Below are 24,830 nucleotides of genomic sequence, written 5' to 3'. Positions count from 1 at the left end.
TTTTTTTTTTTTTTTTTTTTTTTTTTTTTTTTTTTTTTTTTTTAATTTTATTTTACAAAAACAAAAAGTGCATCACGTGCCTAACACGCGTGCCCTTTCAAACCATTCTAGAGACACACGCCCACTCTCATTTCATTCACGCGCTTCTTCTTCGTCTTTTTCCTTAATAAATAATATTTTTTAACTCTAAAACATTACCAAAAAAAAAAATACATTCAAATTTCAAAAAATATATATTAAAATTTTAATATCATATTTAAAAAATACTCAAACTATCAAAAATAATATTATTTTTTTATTCTTAAATATCAAAACTTTAAATTTAATAGACTTTAATATAAGAAATTAATTCCATAAAAAAAAAACTACATTTTTATAATAAAAATAATTCTTATTTTTCTTGTATATTTATATAAAATGTTAAAAAAATTAGTTTTTAAAATTTTAATCAAGAGTTTAATTGTTCGGTATATTTTAAATTTTGTAACTATTTAGTTATTTTAAAATTTATATTTTAAAGATTTAATGGGATTTTTCTAATATGTGAATTAATAAATTGATTTATAAATTAAAAATATTTAATAAATAATAAATACTAAGTCATTATTAGAAAAGGCGGCACATATAATTTTTTAAATACATAAATTAAATTATTACTTCAAAAAATTAGATTAAATTAATACTTACTAAAAATTGAGAAGGGAGAGATTTATTATAATAAGAACCAAAAATAATTTTATTATATAAATTAATATCAAGTTTCTATATAACATAAAGTTTTAAATACAATGATTATCTCTAACCTTTTGTAATTAAAAATATATTTTAATATTTGTTTTGGAATTAAAAGAATTAAATAGTTAGGGAAAATTTGTCGTCAAAATAAGTATGTTTTTTAAGATTAATTTTATAATGACAATCTAGGCGGCCGTGTATGCTAAGAAGAGTGGTTAAGCGCGTAGAGTGGGCGCGTGAGGTTTTGTACAAATAGAAACCAAGGTACATTGAACCTGGACTTCACCAAATTGGATTAGTAAAAAAAACTTAATTAGGGCGGTTCGAGAATTCGGATGACCCGACTAGCCCGACCAACCTAATCGAACTCGTATGGTTTGAGTTGAATTATGAATTTATTTGAATTGGATTGGTTCAAGAATGTCTTTTAAAACTAGATTTGGTTGAATCGAACCGAGCTCCCTCGATCTTATGCTCACCATGTCCCTTGTAGTAGGTGCCTTTTCTTTTTGGGCACTGGTACCCCAAGCCATTCTCGAAGTGGACCCGACCGCCATCCAAGATCCCAACAAAGCTGCAATGCGTAAAGAAACCCAACTCGATAGCCCTAACTTCGTTGCCCGGAGGATATATATCACTCTGACTAAGAACATACTGAAAGAATATCATGAGCTGATAGGGGATCAACATATCGAGGATCCTCAGAATGAAGTAAGGAAGCGAGCATCCGCGTACACGTTAACTTCGATAAACATTGGTTTAATGCAAGATTCGGAGTGTACTTCCCACCTACATATAGGCCATATAGAATAGGCCATATAGAAACCAATGTAATCGGTACACCTCTATTATTAATCTAATCACTTAACTCCACAAACATGCAGAGAGATAGAGAAATAGAGATCGAGAAATAGAGATCGAGATGGGTTAAATAGTCATTTCAGAGTTATTATTATATATTATTTTTAACGACAAAGATTCAAACGTCTCATCTCATCTCTTGATTAAAAAAATATATCTTAACCAGTCAAATTATGCTCTCTTGATCAAGAAAATGTCTTAACTGATCAAATTATACTAAAGTAAGTAGTACCGCTGATCAAGATTGAAACTTGAGTTTAACAAACACTTATATAAACACGCAATACCTCTTGATGATCAAGATTGAACTCGAGTTTAGCAAACCCTTTCACGAACAAGCAAAATACTTGTTGATGACAAGATTGAACTCGGGTTTAACAAACCCTTTCACGAACAAGCAATACCTATTGATGATCAAAATTGAACTCGGGTTTAACAAACCCTTTCACAAACAAGCAATAGTTGTCGATGATCAAGATTGAACTCGAGTTCTAACAAACCCTTTGACAAACAAGCGTAATGATGATCAAGACTGAACTCGGGAATAACAAACCATTCCACGAACGCGGGTTCTCGGGCTTAGGGGCTAAACACCTTAAAAGAAGTGGAAAATTGAAAGGAAAATGTAGATTCAAGCAAACTCTTACATCACTAGTTGACCTAATTAATTGATTATATACACACAATCACACAATGAGGTCCTCAACCAAGACCCTTTCTCCTCTCTAGAATGAACTTAGGTGGGTCTTCTCAGCACTTAACTACCCCAAAACAGATACCCTTAACATGAACATGAATGTTTCAAGAGGCACTTTTAGACCCCACCATTCTAATCCTGGCTAGCCCAAAAGGCAAAATATCTGTTCTACAAACCAAATCATATTCAAAAGTGAAGTAAAAAGAAGAAAAAATTCAGAGTTTCTTCCATCCAAATCAACAAAATCAATCAGCTTCCAAGGTTCGTGATTCATCTACCTTCGTTCGTTAGATGCAACGATCCGTCTCTCATTAACTTTAAACTCAGACTGTTAAATCTTTCTCGTGAGTATTGTCTTGAAGCTTTTCTCCAATCTGTACCCGCCTTCATCATAGCTGCAAACTCCTCGTAGCTTATACGCCCGTCCTGAGGTAATGAGAAGGAAAGCGTTACATGTGTAGGTGATGATCGACGACATAAGCGTTACAGGAATAAAAACTGACCTTGTCCGTGTCCACATCATGCATGATGGCATCGATAACCTCCTCGACGTTGGTTTCGTCTCCATCATTAAGCGCATTTCTTAGCTCTTCAATCTCGATGTAGCCGCTCTTGTTTTGATCGAAGAATGAAAAAGCTTTATGCAGGTGTTCATCATTTGCCATCTTTTTAAGATGGACCGAAACAGCGACGAACTCCGCATAATTCAATGTCCCATCACCATCAAGATCAGCCTACCAAGAGTTAAGTTCTTTAAACTAAGATGATGGATGATTGTGCAGAGCTCAAGGAGCAACCAGATTCAGATCCCGGGATTAGAAAGAGAAGAACGCTTACCGATTCGACGAGTATCTGTAGATCAGCATCCGGGATCTGCTGGCCTAGCTTTTGTAATCCTACACGAAGCTCCTCGAGGTTTATCTTACCTCTTTTACCAGTATCCATCATTTCAAATGCCTCTTTGATTCCAGCCACTTCCTCAACTGATAAATGCTCGGCAATAACCTATTATACAATATAATTCAAGTTTTGATATCAAATTTCCAGCAAGAATTTCCAGAAACATAGCAAAGTGTTCTTTGTATTCAAGATATTATTACCCGTAGAGCTCTTTTCTTCAGCTTGTTCATCACAGAAAACTGTTTTAGCCTTGCTTTCACAGTCTCCCCCAATGAAACATTCGGCGCCTTTTTGGCATTTTGTAACCAGGGATGTTCTACATATTCATAGAAGGGAAAATCATTTCGTAGTGAAGCAATGAATTGAAAAGGCTACATATAACGGAATAAAATTAGTACCGAGCACTTCTTGAGCAGTGAGTCGCCTTTTGGGGTCGGGATTAAGCATTTTCTTCACTAGGTCCTTTGCATTGTCAGACACTATAGGCCAAGGGTCCCTCTTAAAATCGATTATCGAGCGAATGATAGCCTGTGCAACCCCCTGTTCGGTTTCTGCTTGCAAAATATGAAACAGAAAATGGACAAGAATCTTCAAATACACAACGTTCTTACGATATGGAATACAATTTTATATACACGAAGTTCTTATGATATGGATCATAATCAGGGTAATGGAAAACAAAGGATTCGAATCAAGAATGACGGTACTTTTTCAAAAACAAAACTTATGGGAAACAAACCTGCCCAAAAAGGTGGGACGCCACAAAGTAAAATATAAAGAATGACCCCGGCACTCCAAACGTCAACTTCTGGACCATAGTTCCTTTTCAGGACCTCGGGAGCCATGTAATACGGACTTCCAACGATTTCATTGAACTGCTCGCCTAAAGGAATTGCATATTTGTTATACTACTTGCAGATGTTTATAAAGAAATGAAAAGAAAAGAAAAGAAAAGAAGATGCATTACATGAAAGTAACTATGTATTAGAAAGGCAAAAAGCAGCCGTGCTGAATGGATCTAGTCTAATACCAGGTTTGAAGAATACCGACAACCCGAAATCAATTGCTTTTAATGGAGCTGTTTCCTTCTTGTTTCCAAAAAGGAAGTTCTCGGGCTTGAGATCGCGATGCATAACACCGTGTTTATGGCACATCTGCATAGAAAAAATACATATGTGTTTGAGCAAATCATACTACTTCTCAATATGCTCAATATGGATAGAAGCATTGCCACCAGAGAATGCAGTAATCGTGCAGGGGCATTCTGTTGAAGTCAAAGACACGAGACAGATTTAAAACTCAGCAGCAACAAATAGCATAAGAAAGTGAATAACTCGATAAATGAGGTGACACAGTCTTTCTAAGGAATTGGATAGGTTGCTGTAGGGAGAGGGTATCTATAACAGCCCAAACCCACCGATAGCCGATATTGTCTGTTTTAGCCCGTTACATATTCTCACCAGCCACACGGTTTTTAAAACACACTCCGACCAGTGCCTCAAGCTTTCCCTTCCTAGCTTCCCCTCAAGGTTTTAAAACGCATCTGAAATGTTTCGTTCCCCTCTCCAACTGATATGAGATCACACAATCCACCCCCTTCAGGGCGCAACGTCCTCGTTGACATCCGTTCCCCTCTCCAATCGATGTGAAATCTCACAATCCACCTCCTTCAAGGCTCAGCATCCTCATTGGCACACACCGCCCTGTGCACACCCCCCTTCGGGGCTTAACATCCTCGCTGGCACACCGCCCGATGTCTGGCTTTGATATCATTTGTAACAACCCAAGCCCACCGCTAGCAGATATTGTCCTCTTTGGGCTTTCCCATTCGGGCTTCCCCTCGAGGTTTTAAGACACGTATACTAGGGAGAGGTTTCCACACCCTTATAGAGAATGTTTCGTTCCCCTCTCCAATTGATACGGGATCTCACACATATACCTAAATTTTCATTGATGCATAACTAAACAGTTTTGTACCATGCTTATTAAACAAATATTGGACGATTTGACAATAACATAAGAAAGTGAACAACTTGATAAATGAGGTGACACGATCTTTCTAAGGAATTGGATATGTTGCCTTCGAGAGAGGGTATCCTACACGAACCAAATCCGTCCTCTTGTCCACTTTCTTCTCCCATCTATTCAACACATAATGCCAAATCAACAAATATTTCCCCAATAAACATCCCAATTTTATCATTTTGTAAACAGCTATCAAGAATCAGAATCCGAAGTTTACGACATAAATTAGAGCTTCCTAAAGTTCAGATACCTAATAAAGAGATCTACCAAAGTTCAACGACTAAATTAATAATCAAACAATCAAAAGCATTTGTTATCAGGAACCAATGAACATTATTCAAAACAAAGAACCACATAAACATGAATGTTTCACCTGCACAACATCAACAATGGTCCGCATGACAGCTGCAGCTGCTCTTTCCGTGTAATGACCTCTCGCAACAATCCTATCAAACAGCTCCCCACCTTCACAAAGCTCCATAACAATATGAACAGCATACTCATCCTCATAAGTATCTCTCAATGACACAATATTCGGATGCTTAGGCAAATTCTTCATAATTTCAACTTCTCTCCTCACATCCTCAATATCCACAGCAGACTTCAGCTTCTTCTTTGATATCGATTTGCAGGCAAGTTTCTCTCCAGTGGTTATATCAGTACACAAATACGTTATCCCAAATTCACCTCTCCCAAGCTCGCTACCCAGATCGTATAAAGCAGAAATGTCTCGACCCGTCGGATCTTTCAACACCCAGTTCCCACCACCATTGCCATTGCTCACTACATAATCCGCTGCAAATGGGTTCGACTTCTTGTTCTTCCCCTTGTTCTGCTGCCCTGATGGAGTAGCCGGCGTAGCGCAGCAATTCCCCATGAATCAAAGCAGATCCTCGAGCTTTCTAGTAACACCGAATAAAGGGGGGAAAAGGGAAAACAGATCTCGATGTTACGAAAACAGGGGAACGATTAAGACAGAGCAAAAGGGGAAACGAGATTTTAGCGAAGATATTAAGAGGGTATTTGAAAGCAATATATTAGGAACAAAAAACGCAAATATCTTCTAGAGTTATCCAAAAGCGAGAAGGGATATTCTTGTAATGATCCAAACAAAAGGGAATGGTGGAAAACAAGCAAGAAAAAGCAGGTAAAACCTCCAAATAACTAGGAATGGTCTAAACATTTGTTTGAAGTACAAAGAACAGAGAAATCCCAGAAACCTTACCTGAAATCCAGATCAAAATTTCTTTGAAAACACTCAGAAATCGAAATGGGTTTTTTCTGAATCTGTTGAAGAACTCAAGGGAAGATGAGATTGAGAGAGTAGTGAAGGGAAAGGATAAAGAAGGTGAAAAAGGTTATTCAAAAGTGTGAATGTACCATGGGTTCTCTGAGAGAGAGAGGTCAAAGCTCATTTTCCAGACCCCTTCTCCTCTCTCTCACTCTGATTCTCTCTCTCCTCGATTCAATGAAGAGATAAACCCTTTTCTTTTTATTCCTTTACTAATCAATGGGTCAATTCTTTTCCCTCCCTCCTTTTTCTTTTTCTTTTTGTTTTTTAAGGATGGGTTTCAAGTTTGTTTTTGTTTGGTTGATCTTGGTGAGGATGGACTTGAAGGTTTTAATCAAAGTCTCTTAGCTAATGAGGCATTGAGAGTTTGAAAAATCTTAATTGAATGATTAATGAAATCTGGCCTTTGATGGCATTTCAAGACCCTTGGGGTTACCTACCCCTTTAACCCACCAAGATAAGGCAAACCTGAGAGTTCAATAGAGTGAGTTTGGCATTACGATAGAGTAGTTCTTAGTTGGTTGTATGGATCTTTGACTATTTGGAAGACTTCCGACATGCATAGAAAAGTTGAAAATTTCTTTATTTGTTGGTCTGTTACGTATTGTCATCATAAAGTATCTACTAAGAAGAAAGTTCCACACACTTGTGAGAAATGTTTCGTTTCTCTCTCAATTAATGTGAGATCTCACAATCCCCCCAAAGTGTTTACTAGGAAGAGGTTTCCACACCCTTGAAAATGTTTTTTCCTCACTACAAACGACGTGGGACTCACCACAATCCACCTCTCTTGGGGGTCCAGCATCCGCTCTCCCTCTCCAACCGACGTGAGATCTCACAATTCACCTCTCTTGGTGGCCCATTGTTCGTTCTCCCTCTCCAGCCGACGTGGAATTTCACAATTACCTCCCTTGGGGACCCATTGTCCGTTCTCCCTCTCCAAGTGACGTGGGATCTCACAATTCACCTCCCTTGGGGGCCAGGGTCCCGGCGTCCATTCTCCTTTCTAACTGGCATGGGATCTCACAATCCACCTCTACTAGGGGTCAAACGCCTCGTTGACACATCGCCTAGTGTATGGCTCTGATACTGTTTGTAATAGTTCAAGTCCGTCACTAGTAGATATTATCCGTTTTGGTCCGTTACGTATTGTCGCCAGTCTCACGATTTTATAACGTGTGGTTTTCATACCCTTATAAGAAATGTTTCGTTCTTCTTTCCAACCGATGTGGGATGTCACAATTCACCTTTGTTCCGACTCTTTCACGTCCAACAACTAAGGATTACCAAATAAATGTGGGGGCTAAATAGCTAACAGTGGAGTTTTTTGGACTTTTCAAATCCAAAGTTCCAACCTTTATGCAAAGCAAAATGTGGACAAAATCCTCTTGCTTTGGTCACATTTTGCAAACAACTTTTTGGACTTTTTTGTCCTTCAATTTTTCCTTTTTGTTTTTTCTTTAATAATATGCATTAAATTTATCCTTTTCGGTGCATAAATATTTTCAATTTTTTTTAACCACCCTGAAACAAATATCTATAAGAGGTAGGACGGTAAGGAAAACTCGAGCTCCATATTCATTTTCGTTCAATTTTGTGGCTTCGTCAGATCTTAGGCGAGGTTAGTCTTCGTCAAACGAACACAATTTATGTGAAATCTAAGCTTGTTTGGCCACACACGTTGTGTGCGTGCATTAAGTCATCTGACTTGATCTTGCCTCTACTCAGTTTCAAAGTCTTTCACATGCAACATTCTCATCTTGGTTCCCAATAGCATGACCTTCATATATTAAGGCATCTTGAATATTCATCCATTTGGGTTCTATCGAGACATTGGACCCTCCTGTGTCCATGCTAAATCATTTACGAATTATGTATCGGTATATGCACTTGGGCAAGGGCACAATGTCGCCACAAGTTGTCTGATACTGTCATTGAAAGACCCATTTTTAAGGAAGTCGCCTAAGACACTCGTCTCGCAACGCTCGCCCTCATTGCGACACACGTATGTGTCATCGGGTAGCTCGCTTAAGCTACAGGGTTTAGGAGTGATAGAGAGATGATACCATGATACATTATGAGACATTTTTTATCTAACAAAAGTAGACATGATATTGCAGAACAATCATACAGTCTCTTGAAGCATTTGTCCTATGTCTGTCGATATCAAATTTTGCAAGCATTCATATTTCATATGAACAGACTTAACTCTAGAGCTGCATGTCCAAACTCCTTCTAGAACTCCAACTTTCAAGGTTAAGGCTCGAGACCCTACCTGCCTCTTATGAAGCCTATATTTGACACTCATGTCAATGTCTTTACCTCTGTCTTACCTATGTCTCAGCTTCAGTTTAATGCACACTTCATTTGATGTGTTGGATGATGTACCGTCTTACTCAATCGCATCATAACACTCATCTTGTCTTGGGCCTCGCGTGGCCGGTTGGATACCACTTTCATGTCACCACCTTGTCATGTCTACAAGTGAAGGTCACAATCTACTCTTTTGATAGTATGATTGTGATACATACCAACCCTATCAACCGTTCAAGATGTCTTTACCTTTACTTTAAAAAAATATATATTTTAAAAAAGTTTGATTATTATAAATACTCGAATAATTTCACTCTTATGGTTTAGTCTATAATATAAGGGAAAATTTGAGGGCTTACTTGAATGCCCTTTCTACTCGTGGAAACCAAAATGGAAGCAACCTTTCTCATCGAGGTTGCCCCTTACTACCCGTGACAACCTTTCTCAGTAAAATGAAAAAAGGGGTAATGGACATGTCACTAGAGAAATTGTCGGGGCCATCAGATGCCAAATCCTGGACATGAATCGTTACAGGAAGCATGTCATGTCGTCTCTTCACGATATTAATAGCGTGGTGGTATCTCTCTCGCGAATTAAAACAATATTAATAATATACCATAAATTTTAATAAAATGTTAAAAAATTTATAGTAAATCCCAAAGGTTATGAAATATAAAAAGCAAAGGCAGGTAGGTCAAGATGCTGAAATGGCAGAATTTGATTGGTTGGGATGAAGAGATGGCAATGCTCTGAGAAAAGAGGGTGAAAGTGAAGAAATCGTTTCCTGATCTTTTTTTTTTCCCTTTCTTTCTTATTAACTTCACGAACGTTCTACAAATTTTCTTCGCGATCAATCGCACTCACAGCGGCGAAGAAGGCAACGGGAAACATCAAAAGATTCATTTTCTTTTGTTTTTGAATCAAATCGGGCTGTGAGATGAGGAAAACCGGAGGAACCGAGAAGAAGAGGGTCAGAAGGCAATCAACTGCTGTTCAAAATGCTGCTATAGATCCCAATTCTGATACCCCTCCTAGGGTTTGCCCTCTTTTTCCCTCTAAATTTGATTTTGTTTTCTGATCTGGGGTTTTGTTGCCTTCAAGAGGGTACGATGGTTTCAGTATGATTCTTTATTTGATTGTTTCAAGACCCAAATGGCACATTCCTGCCCGCCCAGAATGCATCTCATTGATGTGTTTTGGACATGTTATATGAGTTTTTCTTTTGGGTTCTTATATATGTATATATACTGATTTTCCGAGAAATGGTTGATCGGCGTGAAGTTCGCATAAATTTGCAATTCTTGATTTGAAGTTCCTCGATGGGAAATGGATGGCGTGTGGCTGGATGAATGATTGAGTGAGCATTCATTGTTTTGGTTTCTTATCAAAGAAAGAGAAGAGGATTGATTAATGTGCATGCATTGAAAAAGGGTTTTTGTAGTGCTCAGTTTTGAGCTTTGTAGTTTAGGAAGAAGAGCAACTAGGAGCTTCTAGGCCTCAATGGATCAGATCTGCATTCACCTGCATGGGCGTTGTTAATTGTTATTATATGGGTTGAATTTAGAAAAGTATAGCTTGTGAGGTTCCATCAGTCTGAATCAGTTGCAATTTAAGAGTAGTTTTATATCGAGGAATCATTCATCAGTGGTTGTGAATGATTGATTTTTCTCAATTTTTTTGACCTTAGTTCTGTACATAGTATAAAAAATAGAAAATGACAGCGTGATTGTTATGAGGAAGAATGAGAAGGGGATTGATTGATTGAGTTCATATGAGTTAGACGAGAGTGTAGGGAAAATACGTGTACTTTTGCTTCTAATAAGTTCTTCTAACCATTATTTAGCATTGGATTCAGCTTCCTTTTGGCTGTCAATTATATTTCAACTGCTTTCAATATTATGCTGAGTTCATGTCTTTGTGTGCTGGTTTTTGGTCATTTTTCCAATTTGTGAAGGAATTTTTCAATAATTTTCAAATTGCTGCAGGTTATGAACTATTGTTGGTGGCTCTACATGTTCTCCTTATATTCAATTATAATTTATGAATTCAGTGACTGTTGTGCATATGCTGTAATAGATTGCTTCGTGTTTGTATCCTCACCATTTTCTTAAAATCAGGATTCTACATTTGTTTATTTCATTTTGGCTGTTGTGGTGATCACACAATATATGTTCTTAACCTTCAGAAACAAGCTGCAAGGAAGGATTTGTTTCAGTTGTTTGCTGAGAAAGTGAGAGACCACAAGGATTTAGAGTCGAGATGGGCTGTTTTACAAGAGACACGTGTCGAGTATTTCCGAGGCAAAGATTTTGTTGGTTTTTTGAGAAATCATCCAGAGGTCAAGGATATTCTCGATTCAGATAAGAATTTGGAAACTGAAGATATTGGCAATGCATTGCTTAGTAAGAATCTCTTAGTTCGGTGTGATCGTGTGGTGAAAACTGTTCGTCCTGGAAAGAGAAAATTGTCTACATGGCCAGCGCATTTGGAGATATTCCCGGTGTGGATTTTTTATTCATTATGTATTTATTTTAAAGTTGGAGGCCTCATCCTCTCTACTTGATCATATAAATTTGATGTTTATTCTAACTTTAAATATATAGTTGTAGAATTCTCTTTAAGGTTATACTTAATTTCTAAATCAATGTACTCCATATTAATAAGAGTGCGTTTTTAAGAAACAGTTGTATTGAACTGTGAACCCATACGATTATACAGAAGGATGAACTGGGGTTGCTCGACAAAGTCAAGAAGGACATAGAAGCTTTAAAAAAAAAAAACAAATATTAGAATTCATAGCCCAAAGAAAGGGCATCAAACTTCCTTAAATATTCCTTACTTTCAAAAATCCAAACCCACAAACTAGCAGATGGAAAAGATTTGATCTAGCCATTCTCTTTTCTATTAAATAGAGGATTTACTTGCTGACATAGGTAAGTGTCTAAATTCAGCCATCTTGATGCAAATTTTAATCATTTGAGCTAGGAACTTATTTACCATCCTGTTCCATAAGTTAGTTTAATATCATGTTCTTTCACCATTTTTTGGTTTTGAACGTGCAACTTACTCTTGCAGGATCAGGTGTTCTCCGAACATGATGCATTTTTTGCGTGGACATTTGTTAAGCGGAGACCATTTTGGCAGACACTTCTTTCATTTTGTTGGCCTGTGTTGACTCTTGCAATTTGCTTGTTTCCTGTATATCCTCATCAATGCAAGCTTTTGATTCTCTACTCATGCGCTGGGGTTCTGCTTCTTATACTCTCACTTCTATTATGTAGGTCATACAATCCCTTTCACTGGCTTATCTTTGTGTTGTTCTTCATTTATATATCAATATATCATTTATATGACTTCGTTAATCTGGGGAGTGCAGCATGAAGTATTATGGTAGGATGATATCACCAAGTTCTTATATGTTTCATGCTTCTTGTCTATGTTCAATGCACTTTTTTTTTTTTTTTTTTTAAGAATGTTGCAAGTGATTGGGTCCGTTTAGGTGCATCTCGGCCATGTTAGCATCAAAAAGTTATATTGTTGGATAGATTATGTGAAAAAGTCGGAAAATGATTGCAATTTCTCTTTCAAATTCTTCATTGTTGTTTGTGGTAGCTTGGTTGATTTTTTGATCTATTGTGGTTCTTCTTTGCACGTAGAAGAGTGAAATTCACTTTGCTAGCACACTAAACGTGTTCTCAATTGTTTTAGAGGTCCCCAAGGGGCTTGAGCCTTAGCAATTTGATGCCTTGAATTGCTCAAGTATTGGAACTTCTTTAGCCTTTACTATCAGAGTGTGGTTTTTATCAAGTATGGCTTAGAAACTTTCGTATTTGATAGTAATTGTGGTATTGATGAATTAAATATCACCATTTTTTGGTCTTCCATTAAAGAATTTCTGGTAGGGTTCTTTCTTCCAGGCGCACAACGTTTGATGTTTTCATTTAAATTTGCAGTGAGGGCAGCAGTATTTGGTTTATCCTATATTCTTCTGGGCAAGCGCATGTGGTTTTTTCCCAATATTCTTGCCGAGGAAGCAACCTTGCGAGAACTATTCCGTTTTTGGCCGAGTAAAGACGAAGAAGAGAAACCGAAATGGACAACCAGACTTTTCTATGCAATGGTGGCTGTACTGATCATACTGTTGATGAGGCATCATGCTCCCGATGAGGCTGCTCGAGCAAGGTTAGTGCCATACCTTTCTAAACTTCCATACCACTAAAGATATGGTACTGAAGAAGTCTATACATGACAATTTACGACAATCTTTTTCAAAGCGACCGAAACTATAGAGTAGTTTAGAATGTGGATCAGTTGCTCTCTGGTTAGCTTAAGAGAATATGATTTGATAACCTACTGTTAATCGACTTAAAAACTTTTTTTTGTTATGGGCATCTGCTTCCTTTCATTTCCTACTCTAAGAGTGTAACCGCTTAAGCTCATCGCTAGCAGATATTTTGTCTTTTTTGGAATTTTTTTTTCGAACTTTTCCTCAAGGTTTTTAAAACGCGTCTTAAATATCTCGAGGGAAAGCCCGAAAAGAAAAGTTCAAAGAGGACAATATTTGCTAGTGGTGGGTTTGAGGCCTTGCCAAAAGGCACAGACATATGAACAAATACTACTTTTCTGTTTTTGGTCATGAAGTGCATTCACTCTTGCAGATACCAAAAGCGTGTTTCGAATATCATTGATGATGTTGTCGAATGGTCTCCAAGACTTGCTCTCTCTGGGATGATGGAGAAGCAGCAAACAGTGGTCAATGTGACAAAGTCGAACCCGGACACGGCAGAGAACCAAACAGATGACATTACAGATCCAGATTCTATCCCTGACCAACCTGAGCCTGAAATTATCGAAAAGTAGAGCATTCTGATCGATATAATCACGAAGGTGATCGTACACATCAGTAGAGGTCTGTTCAGTCTTTTGAGGAAGAGAAGAACCATGGTAAACGTGTTCTTATATGAGCTTTGTTTTGTTTTGTTTTTTTTGTCTAAAAACAGTTGATTTTTGTTAATTTTAACCTTTTTTAGGAGTCACAGAAGTTGGTTTATGTCCAAACTAAAGTGAGCTTTTTTTACTAAATTCTTCCTGATTTACACCACAAACCTCTGCTTTAAAATGCTCCAATCAATCATCTCTACTTTCTTGGGGCAAATGCTCAAGGCAATCGGTTTCACTAACATTAAGTTGCTTTCACCTCATCCCATTTTTTGTCGTTCCTCGCCGAGTGTGAAACCTCACATCGGTTGGAGAGGAGAATGAAACATCCTTTACAAGGACGTAACTTTTCCCTTGCAGACGCCTTTTAAAACCTTAAGAGGAAGTATGGAAGGGAAAATCTAAATGGGATAAAATCGGTTAGCGGTGGGCTTGGACTATTTCATCGTTCCTTTTTTCGAGTGGATGAAGTTTTGGGTATATTGGAAATATTTAACAATCAAATGTTAGTTTTCAGTTTCAAAATTACTTGAATTGTTGTTGGTTATAAACACTTTCCGGTGCTTGGTCCAAGTCATCGACTTAGAGTTAGGTTAGGTGGAGTGAGCTAAAATGTCTTACTCTCCGTTTTGCCTACGTACTTCACAATGATGACGATGACCGAGGGTTTACCAATTTTTAATTGGAATAACATACCAACTTTAGAATTTTAGATTAAACAATTGTGCACCCTAAACACATTATTTATCTTCGTGATTCCTAGACTAAACAACTCCTCTAAACGCAATAACTATGCATAACATCCAAAATGTTGATCTTTTAATCATCTAATAAATGTTTTAACGCTTTACATCAAATTTTAAGTTTAACAAAAGTTACATACTAATAGTAAAATATGATAATATAACAATAGAAACTCATGTATTACATGGTGGTCGTCTTTTTGGATGAGCTCCGACGAAATCAAGATACACAAAAATGTGGTTGATGAGGAATTATATCATCAATATCTTGTTGTGAATGGCTGAAAATGGAGATGGTACGTAATTATCTTTTTGATTTCGAGAACTTAATCCAATGTTCATTTGAACTTTTGATGAGTGTATATGAGAAATTGAAATCTAATCATCAACTATAGGGCCTTAGTGTGGCTCTGAAATATTTTCAGTTTGTTGTCGTTGACATCTACGATGAACTCTTCTCCTATCAGTGTTACACTTGCTTGCACCTAGAAACTAACTGAGGTCAAAATAAGTATTGTTGTACATCTTGAACAATATTATTCTACACACAAGAAGATGTTCATATGATGTTATATAAATAATATAAATGAAACGTGACAACACGAAAATCAAGTAGTCTCTACCATACAAGTGTAATAAGCTCGTCATGTGTGTTATACCTCATTGTGATTTGAGTCATACTAATATGCATTTGACATAGTTGACCTATCTACTATGTTGGCTAATAGCTAGGTCACAACATATAGAGTGTCACAACCTCACCGAGAGAAAGTAGGTTATGATCCCGTAAAGAGGGGCAACCCTCAAGTGGCGCTGCCACATGAGGGCCAAAGATTTAGAAGTGTCATGATGCGACCAAGGAGGACGATACATCATCCAACACATGAAGAGTGTGCATTGAAGCTAAGTTGAGTCATACACAAAGTTTGAGACAATGGCTACACAAGCGTCGAAGACAAGTTCGAAGAAGGCTGGATAGGACCTCTGGCCCTTACCTCAAAAGTTGGAGTTTCGATACGAGTTTCGGCATGCGACTCAGGAATTAAGTCCGTTTATATGAAAGATGAAAGCCCACCAAATTTTGTTTCAATCAAAGACTTGACAAATGATGCACGAGACTATATGTCCGCTCGTCAAAATGATGTCTACTCGAGAAGGATTGAAAATGTCAAAAATTCACTATAGGAGGAGGCACAGTGTCAGTTCTCCACCACCCCCGGGCTTTATGCCAAAAATTCCCTCGACACTTTTATATTTGGTGATTATCTTTTCTATCAAAAGAGTATATCTATATGAGTTTAGTATATTTAGGTATTGAAATTCTTGGATAAATGATGTTTAGAAATGAGAGAGCTCAGTTTATTTATTTATTAGTTCTCGAATAGAAGAAAGAGATTAGTTCTCGAATAGAAGAAAGAGATTGAAGAGAAAACGATGGAATGTAACTAAATGGTTTCCATCCATATCCTAACGGTAATAATTTTGTTTTAAAAAAAATGCTAACGATACTAAAAAAAAAAGACTGTCAAAAGTTCTACAATATTATTAAGACGAGGTACAAAATTGAAGAATATAGATAAAAATTTTCGTTGTCGAGCACTAAAAGTGATCGGCACCGATCACCAATAGTTTGTCAACCTTTGATATTAAAAACTAAAATCTTTAAAGCGTAAGCTTTGTGAATAACAATCTATAAGTTTCCTAAGCCTTGAGATTCATTTAGTTTCACTTTACTATACAATACAAGAGGTCAAAGTTCCCACAAACTCTGTACAAAAAGGCAAGAGTGGAAGAAGAAGAGTGGAATGAAGAGAGCTCTTGGATTTTCAACTAATCCTTTGAAGTCATCAAATCCTGCGAGTCACACATATCATTCCACATTCTTTCTTTTATCACCCCTTCAGAACAACAACAGAACAAAGCCAAGAATGATTTGCCGCCTAGCGCGCTTGCCAGGAACGCAGTAATACTTCAACGAACAAAGCACGAACAAGCGATCGATCCCCCCTCCCCTGCTCGTCCCCCCAATTCAATTTTGGTCATTGTCTTGGCGTTCACCTCCAGTGGCTGGTGCAGGTTGCTACTCAGAGGCCTTGATTGTCAAGGAGCTTCCGTGCTGCTGTTCAGAACTCTCCTTTCCATCCGCTTCATTTTTCTTGGCAAAACGCCCTCCACTGCTCCTCGACCTTCTTATGGCATGCTGGTGTCTAGACTCGTGAAGGTATGGCTGTTGAATAAGAAAAGTGAGCAACATAGCCAAAAAACATGTTTATTAACCAAACTGCTGGCACTTGATTGATTGAACTGGTTTATAATTAGCATACCAAACCACGACTGAACAAGAACATGCCAACGGGTGCCACGAGATATTGAACATGATCCAGTGTTATAAGCTAAATCTATATCCCAAGACTACCTATCAATATTGTCTTATCAGAGAATAAATCTTGATTTGATAATTGTTTAAGAGATTAGTCATCAAACTTCAAAAGGTCAAGCATCACCCCTCCCTCCACACACAAAAACAATCCAGTCCAACAAAAAGATACAAAATCCACCTTTCTAGCTTTTATCAACTTCTTTTCAGCCTCGGCTTTTGCACGCGCTTGCCTTCGCCTCAAAATTCCTTGGTATTGCTTTGCATTCACGAAAACGGGGTCTTGTGCTATCTCAATGGGCAATGGCATTCTAGCATGTGGCGCTCCGACCATAGGATAGCCCTGTCAATGACAAATAAATTTCAAAGCATGAAAATTCTGTTAAGACTTTATGCAATGGAAACATCAGCTCTCCGTGTATGCTGAAGCTATATAAGATATAACAAATTATCACATGATATAAGACAAAAATAAATTATCACGTCTTAATCCAAATCATCAGCATAGACCACTCAACATTCAGTATAATATTTCATGAAACATTCATGAAAACGACCTTGGGAAGTAAAAGAAAAAATTTAACTGATGTATGACAGCAAACAAATTGCATTCTACAGGTTTGGAAGCACAAGCACCATTTTTCACGAAAGTTGGACCAAGAATGGGACTTGAAATTCAATTTCTTGGTAGGGTCAAGAGTGCTACATGTGTGAATTAGAAGTGCCATTTTGATTTTGATTTAAACATCTATGTTAAATGAGCAGAGCCAAGTAATTGTAGAGATAATGATGGTGAAACCAGTCTCGGGTTGGTATGAAGTTGAGATAATTACATACCACGGGCTGATGACCATAGAAAGCCATCATTCCCCCATAATATGGATCCTGATAGGGATTTGATGCACAAGCCTGCAAACGTATGTCAAGAAACACAAGAAATTCTTCAATAATATTATACAATCGTAACTTGGCCATTGGAATCTATGAATCCGGGACTAGAATCACAAAAGTTGTACTAACAAGATAAAGAATTTTCTAAGACTGGACAGCAATTGAACTTACAATAGAGTGACCAACAAGTTCAAGTTGTGTCGACTGTGTCAGACATTCACCGTGCATAGCTGGCAAATTGGATGAGACATGCTGCATCTTCTGAGCATCCTGTCTGTAGCTTCCCGCTGAAATCGTTGAGATGCTATTGTTATTCGGGCATAAACAGCCATATGAAAATTTTCTTATTCTTCACGTTACTTCGTTGCTATTTTTTAAATAATTTACAACGTAACAAAAGTATATCACAATATGGTAAGCCTAATAATTATCAATGCGCGTGTTTTGATGGTATTCTAAAGCAGCCATCAAAACACAAATATCTGAAAACAATAAAGGGTCAAATAATTCTACCTAAGTTAACTTTTGGCTTCCAAAGTTGTTATCTCAAATTTCATAATAACACCTTCAAATAAGTTCAGATTCCACATTGTCAGGCACAAAACAGAAAACCTCAATGACTGTGAGTTGCTTATTGACGAGGGAACTTTCTCTAACAGATATGGGTTAAAGATGTACCAGAATGAGGAGATCCAGTAGCTTGCACTTCTTTGGAAACATCATCTTCTTCATCGTTTACATCATTATTAGACACAGACTGGCCATCATTTGACTCTGAACCACCATTAGGGAATTCAAGAGAAGTCGAACTGGAAGCATTTCCCCCAACCACAGGTAACGGAAAAGGACTGTACCCCATAGAACTGCACCAGGGTTCATAATAGATAGTCGTGGATGGAGCACCATTTGGATCAGATTGGAGCTGATTATTGGTTTCTGACTTTGACTGCATACCTTCAAACCCTTTGAAACAAACAAAAGAGCCTCAAGTTCTCAATTATCAACGTGTAAATTTTGATACCCAACAGTTTAAAAAAAAAAAAAAAAAAAAAAAAAAAAACCCTTTGCTATCTCCAGTAACAATTTAAGTATTATTCCATATTAATTGTAATCTTAGCTTCCAATATCATCCATGATCCGTTGTTTCAATTTATGATTTGTCATAGTCCAAAACGGTAGAACCCGACCTAGTTACAAGGTAGTTGGTGAGCACTTAGACTCTTCAGTCTCTTTCTTTGGGAAAAAGTTTTCTTCTCCCTCTACTTTTGTAAGGCAAGGAGTAAAAAGTAACTGCAGGAGACGTAAAAAAACAAGTTTTCCATGATTCAGCCTGTATAATTACACCTTCCCAATACCATTGTTTTACATGATTCAATCCTGTACTATTACATCTTTTCAATACCTTTTGACTAAATTGTTTTCCACGTCTCTTCTGTTTCATGTAAGATGAATGACTCAATTCGGATTCCTGGATGGCTACAATAACCCATTCTTCTCTTCTCTCTCGAGAGAGCGCGCACACACCACTCTCTTTCCCTTCACATCTCTTGAAATTTAGGGTTTCATTGTCCATAAATTGATTAGACGATGCAGGGCACTTGAATTGTGGCAACAAAAAGGCACAAAAAAAAATCCAAAAATTCAGCTCAATAAAATACTATTAACCATATCATATCGTTGGGATTCGCTCCAAATGCCTTATTCCCACCAACAAAACCAAACCAAACCAAACCAAATAAAGCTAACCCAGAAACTATTCCAATTTAAAATCCAAATTAATCACAAAGCCAATAAGCCTAACTTATCTGCTCTTACGATCAGTTAATACCAGATGAAGAACAGGTAAAACCTGAAAGATACACAACCCTAGAGGATTTATAAAGCTTCACCTTGCAATAAATAGAACTATTTTCTCTAGAAAGTTGCTCTCCAGCATCCTAGCTTCGTTTTAAGAACCAACAGAGCATAGTACCGGTCACACATACTTGGGGAATGATTATAACTAAAATAAACAAATAAAAACAATCAGAGAAAGGGCTAATCTCAGGTGATAAGGTACAAAAATATTCGTTCACTGGCATCTAGAAAGTTACATGCACTAAATTACCACCAACAGCAAATCCTGTTTCATAAGCTAAGACTGAATTATACCACCAGATGTGTGTTTCTTGTTACTCAAATGATGCAAAAGTGACCAACCTAGAATCAGGAAATCCAGACACAGAAAAAAGCAACAGGCACAAATTTTCAGTTCCTTTATCCATCAACATCTTCAAAACCTGTGATCATCTGACACATGTTATCCAGTAACCTCACATAATTTCTTTTTTCTTTTTTTAAAAAAAAAAACCCCTCAATCCTCCCTAAAAGGAGCTAAACAAATAAAAAAAAAACAGAGCGTCAGAGGAATTCTCATCCGTAACACATCAATCAGCTTTCAACTCCCATAACATCATCCATCCAATTTCCCAACAATCGCAAAATCAAAACCAAATCTGAAACCATCAATCACCCAACAAACCCGAAAAAGGGGCAAAAGAATCCCTACACAAGCGAATTGCGCGAATACCCTAGAAATCAAACACCAGATACACATAGCAAGCCAAACGAAAGAATCCAAGAAAAATAGCTTACCGGAAGGAATTCGAGCAACGTTCAAAATCTGAAAGGAACGAAGAGAATTCGAAGAAATAAAGAAACAGGGAGATTGAAATTAGTTCTTGGTGAATTGAAAAGGCTGTGAATTCCAAAAATGAAAAATTCTCAGTAGGAAGACTCAGTTTCAACTTTGAGGGTTTTTAAATCACAAAGCTACGGATATGATAATCTCACCCACTATAAGACCTCACCCTTTCTCCTTCTCTCCCCCTTCCTTTCGTCTTTTTTCATTATAAATATTGTTCCTTTTTTAATATTAAATTTCATCTAAATTAAATCTTTTGCAATAAAATAATTAAAATTCTAATTTAAATATACAAATAAATTATAGATGTTCTTATTTTTAATCCATATAATTTATTAAAAATATTTAATTACAATATTTTAAAACTTAAATATCATTACTCGAGTAACAATTTAAAAAGTATGATAAGGTTCGGTTGGGTTGTGAATCCTATTTTTCAGATTGTTCCGTCAATTCGACTAAAAATGCTTCATACGATAACTGAATCAAAATTTTCAATTTTCCTAAAATTTATCTCAATCTAAATTGATTATTAAAAAATAATTAATTTAACGCTTACGATTTGAGTTAGATAGATGAATACACGAAAAAAAACCAATAATTATGTTAAAAATTAGAAATAGATAATGATTTTTTTTCATAATAAAGTTTGTAAGAAAAAATCTATTTTTATTTTTATTTTTATTTTTATTTTTATTTTTATATTTCTCTCCTTGCTAATTTAATTTCATTAAAATGAATTATAAAAAAGGTGAACAAAAGTTATTAAATTAATATTTTATTTGTTTATTTAAATTAAAATATGTGGCTAGTTATGAACCTTTATAGTATTAGGATATATTGGGATTTTTTTTTTCTTTTTTGGAAAATATTTATTTAAGATTTATGGTAACAATAAACCTTCCATTTCCTTTTTAGCTTTGTATTTAAAAAAACCACACGACAAATAAATAAATAAAGGGATCGGGAAAAAATTATTACAATCCAACCCACCAGCTTACAGGTCGGGTTGAGTTGGGTTATGAAGTCTATTCAAGTCATTTCAGTTACCAACTCAATTAATTCAAAATTTCAAGTTAATTTAGAAAATCAAAATGGGATTAAAAAACGGGTCGTAGTAATTTAAATAATATTATATTCGCAATTTTCTAACATTTGTAATGTAAAATAAAATTAGGGTGTGGATAAAATGGCTAGGAAAATCTTTTAGACCAACCCAAGTTGGTAACCCGAATAACTCGAGTTCACAACCTAACCCTCTGAGTTAGTTAACAACTAAAATCTCATAAAACTTAAATATTCAACATTTACGAGTAGGACTACATCACTAACATCGGTTACAAATATTAAATATTCTTAATTTTCATAATAATGTTAGAGTAAGGTAGGGTTGGATTGTAACGGTTAGTCGAGTTGATCTGACTAAAAAAATTGTCCACCCGTTAACCGATCTAAATTTTCGATTTTTTCAAGAACTCAATGCAACTCAAATCGAATTTCTTTTTTAATCCAACCCGACTTTTACGATTTTGAATTAGGTAGTTCTAATTGGTCGGATTCTTGAATCATACGAATACCTTAAAAGAAACGAACACAATATATAATCTAAATTTTTTTTTATATGTTTTTAGTATTGGATAGCAAAACTAAAAATTATTTTTTGATTTAAAAAATGGTTTAAAATCCAAAAAAAACAAAACAAAAAAAAAAGATCACACGAATATTTAATTCAATAAATCAATTTTTTTTTTTAAAAAAAAAACCACAGTTTGGATGACTCAGACCCTCGCTATTACCAAAAGGATGACTCAGATTGTTTAATTAAAAAAATAAAATAAAATAAGGCGTTGTGATGGGGTGACGGTGGTTTTATCATTCCCATAGAGAGATTGGAACCCACGTAATGCGGTATTGACTAAAGAAATTCTGTCAACACGTGGCGCAAAAGCGTGGACCACTCAGCACAAAACTGACACCACCGCTGGCCACGTGTACTTTCCTTTATAATATAATTTTTCATTTTTGAAATTTAACCAACCTTCCATTTAAACACCAAATATTTTAATTATATTGATGAGATATAAATTTAAGTTTTATATTAAATAAAATTCTAAATTTAAATTTTGTGTTTAATATTTTAAAATTTTTAAAAATGGAAGGACTATTTTTTTTTTTATACATAAAATTGAGAGATAAATAATTCACTACTAAGATATAAAAACTTATTTATTACTTAGGCTTAAATAATAATTTTTATAAATAGAATATATTTTGTCCGGCTCCGATTTTGTTAACCCGACCAACTTGAAAATAGATTCCGACCCAACACTATATTACTCTACTTTTAAGATTATTACCCATATTAAAAATATTTGACATTTGTAACTGATGTTAGTAATGGGTTGTGACATGTAAGTGTTTGATATTTGAGTTTTATGAGATTTTCGGCACTGATGTAACATGTATTGTGGATATGTATGATTTTTTAAATAATTAAAAAAATAACTCAACAACCCAACCCAACCCAACCCGAAATTTCAAGTTGGTCTAAAATATTTCTCTGGCCCAACAAACTCAACTCGTGTATACTCCTAACATGAGCTGGATTTATGAATTTCTAATGTTAGTTATGGTTGAACCACACTAAACCGAACTAGCAAAAGTAGAAGAAAAATTAGTTCGAAGAGAAGAATTTTTCCCACCTACACGGATGGTAGTCAATCACTATAACCAAAGTGCTTACAAGTGTATTTCACACTCTCACATTACAAAGTCCACCGATAACAAATAATGTCCACTTTGCCCCATTACGTCTCACCGTGAGCCTGACAATTTTAAAACACGTTTGTTAGGGAGAGGTTTCCACTCCTTTGAATGATTTGTTTCTCTCTTCAACTGATGTGTGATTTGAGAGTAACCCAATTTTCGGGTCGATTAGGTTGACCCAACCAAAAAATGTCAACATGTAAATCAACCAAATTCTCAATTTTTCGAAAATTCAACAGTAAAAAAAAGAAAAAAAAAATATCGAACTCAACCCAACTTTTATGGTTTAGGTTAGCTAGTCCGAGTTAGTCAAGTGACTAGATGATATGAACACCTCAATTTCCGATCACGATCACATTCTCCTTTCCTATTTCAAACAACTTCCCTCCTTTTTCAAATCAAACAAACATGAGTCGATCGTATATTCATTACAGTTCCATGATTCAAAGTATCATTTCTCATACGATCCCTTTGAATTCCAAATGAAAAAAAGCAAGACCCAAATATTGCTTTTGAAATGTCGGGTGTAGAGCTATGCATTTGGGGTCATCCTAATTGTATAGACGATAGTTTTTCGAATTATAATCTTTAGGAATTAAAGCGTTTTCATTTTAAGAAAGAAAGGAGCTAAAAGAATGTGAGATGGGATGAATTTGGGACATTAGAGTCAATTAAAGGAAGTCATGGTCTTAAAGAAAGACAAAGCAATTCTTTTGGCCTATAATTTATGCTTTGTAAGGCAAAGCCTAAACAACGTTGGACCCTATCAAACATGTAATGAGAGCTAAAGCTGACATTTATATTTACCCAATTTCTTTTTAATCATCTAATTATTTTTATTTATTGAAGTTTAAAGATAAAGCAAAAAAAAAATATGTTTTATCGTTGGTTTTGGATAGACGAACACGACTATCTATAATGTTATGATATTATCCATTTTGAGTATAAGCTCTCATAGTTTTGCTTTGGGCTTCCCCGAAATGTCTCATACTAATGGAAAGAGTATTCCTTGATTATAAACCCATGATCATTCCCTAAATTAGCCGATGTGAGATTTTCATCATCCAACAATATCATTACTTATAACAGTGAAGAAACCTCTAAGGACGTTAGGCTGTCGAGGAGATGGATCGTGAGATCTCACATTTGTTGGAAAGGGGAAACGAAACATTCATTATAATGATGTGGAAACTTATCCCTAATAATGCGTTTTGAAACCGTGAGGCTGACGACGATACGTAACAAGCCAAAACGGACAATAACGGTTAGCGGTGGGATTAAGTTGTTACAGTTTCATTAATATTACCACGTTTAAAAGTTTCATAATAACGTTTCGTTAGTATCGCGTTTCAAAAATATTAATGAATTTTCAAAAGTTATCATCATAATGTATGAGATACGATAGACAGTTTTCGTCCATATATTGATGATAAGTAAACCTAAAATATGTTATTTACTTTAAAAAATTTTAAGTATTTTTTAAATCTAATAATAATAAGCTTAAATGTATTTTTTTTTAATTTAAGAATATTATTGAAACTTTTAATTACCTTGTGAATTTTTTTGTTTTTTATTTTTTATTATTAATTCAGCCCATATTGTATTTACAT

General features: G+C 35.8%; 3 protein-coding genes across 6 annotated transcripts; 1 reads left to right on the top strand and 2 right to left on the bottom strand.

Moving 5' to 3' along the window:
• Window positions 1-2,175: 2,175 nt before the first annotated feature.
• LOC111485422 (calcium-dependent protein kinase 8-like) lies at window positions 2,176-6,698 on the bottom strand. The gene is made up of 9 exons (XM_023132301.1): window positions 6,444-6,698; window positions 5,592-6,120; window positions 4,224-4,347; window positions 3,933-4,076; window positions 3,592-3,744; window positions 3,394-3,509; window positions 3,131-3,298; window positions 2,797-3,027; window positions 2,176-2,719 (listed from the first exon to the last, which is right to left on the bottom strand). The coding sequence occupies exons 2-9, from the start codon at window positions 6,093-6,095 to the stop codon at window positions 2,564-2,566; spliced, it is 1,596 nt and encodes a 531-aa protein (XP_022988069.1). The 5' UTR covers window positions 6,096-6,120; window positions 6,444-6,698; the 3' UTR covers window positions 2,176-2,563.
• A 2,892-nt stretch (window positions 6,699-9,590) lies between these two features.
• Window positions 9,591-13,904, top strand: LOC111485483. The gene is made up of 5 exons (XM_023132398.1): window positions 9,591-9,858; window positions 11,008-11,322; window positions 11,898-12,099; window positions 12,776-13,004; window positions 13,481-13,904. Exons 1-5 carry the CDS (start codon window positions 9,760-9,762, stop codon window positions 13,680-13,682), a joined length of 1,047 nt encoding a protein of 348 aa, XP_022988166.1. The 5' UTR covers window positions 9,591-9,759; the 3' UTR covers window positions 13,683-13,904.
• A 2,245-nt stretch (window positions 13,905-16,149) lies between these two features.
• LOC111485506 (nuclear transcription factor Y subunit A-1-like) lies at window positions 16,150-20,566 on the bottom strand. 4 transcript variants are annotated; one of them, XM_023132424.1, is made up of 7 exons: window positions 20,406-20,562; window positions 19,971-20,050; window positions 18,450-18,734; window positions 17,943-18,058; window positions 17,718-17,789; window positions 17,062-17,223; window positions 16,150-16,730 (listed from the first exon to the last, which is right to left on the bottom strand). In XM_023132424.1, exons 3-7 carry the CDS (start codon window positions 18,721-18,723, stop codon window positions 16,584-16,586), a joined length of 771 nt encoding a protein of 256 aa, XP_022988192.1. In that variant the 5' UTR covers window positions 18,724-18,734; window positions 19,971-20,050; window positions 20,406-20,562; the 3' UTR covers window positions 16,150-16,583. The 4 variants fall into 4 exon arrangements, with proteins under 4 accessions (XP_022988192.1, XP_022988191.1, XP_022988193.1 ...); XM_023132423.1 differs by lacking the exon at window positions 19,971-20,050 and having other exon boundaries at window positions 20,406-20,560; XM_023132425.1 differs by lacking the exons at window positions 19,971-20,050; window positions 20,406-20,562 and adding an exon at window positions 19,661-19,773.
• Between the last annotated feature and the right edge of the window lie 4,264 nt (window positions 20,567-24,830).

Source organism: Cucurbita maxima, unplaced genomic scaffold (genome assembly GCF_002738345.1).
Source record: "Cucurbita maxima cultivar Rimu unplaced genomic scaffold, Cmax_1.0 Cma_Scf00010, whole genome shotgun sequence".
Lineage (NCBI taxonomy): Eukaryota > Viridiplantae > Streptophyta > Magnoliopsida > Cucurbitales > Cucurbitaceae > Cucurbita > Cucurbita maxima.
The sequence above is the reverse complement of the archived record's forward strand: the minus strand, read 5'-3'. Positions and strand labels throughout refer to the sequence as shown.

Bases quoted from the DNA above. Each gene is read 5' to 3' on its own strand.
- LOC111485422 (XM_023132301.1), bottom strand. From the start codon at position 6,095: ATGGGGAATTGCTGCGCTACGCCGGCTACTCCATCAGGGCAGCAGAAC. The intron at 3,299-3,393 runs GTAATAATATCT...ATTGTATAATAG, and splicing joins TGAAGAAAAGAGCTCTACGG to GTTATTGCCGAGCATTTATC. The intron at 2,720-2,796 runs GTCAGTTTTTAT...TCATTACCTCAG, and splicing joins ATGATGTGGACACGGACAAG to GACGGGCGTATAAGCTACGA.
- LOC111485483 (XM_023132398.1), top strand. From the start codon at position 9,760: ATGAGGAAAACCGGAGGAACCGAGAAGAAGAGGGTCAGAAGGCAATCA. The intron at 9,859-11,007 runs GTTTGCCCTCTT...CTTAACCTTCAG, and splicing joins ATTCTGATACCCCTCCTAGG to AAACAAGCTGCAAGGAAGGA. The intron at 12,100-12,775 runs GTAGGTCATACA...TTAAATTTGCAG, and splicing joins TATACTCTCACTTCTATTAT to TGAGGGCAGCAGTATTTGGT.
- LOC111485506 (XM_023132424.1), bottom strand. From the start codon at position 18,723: ATGCAGTCAAAGTCAGAAACCAATAATCAGCTCCAATCTGATCCAAAT. The intron at 17,224-17,717 runs GTATGTAATTAT...TGTCATTGACAG, and splicing joins TCTATGGTCATCAGCCCGTG to GGCTATCCTATGGTCGGAGC. The intron at 16,731-17,061 runs GTGGATTTTGTA...CTTATTCAACAG, and splicing joins AGTTGATAAAAGCTAGAAAG to CCATACCTTCACGAGTCTAG.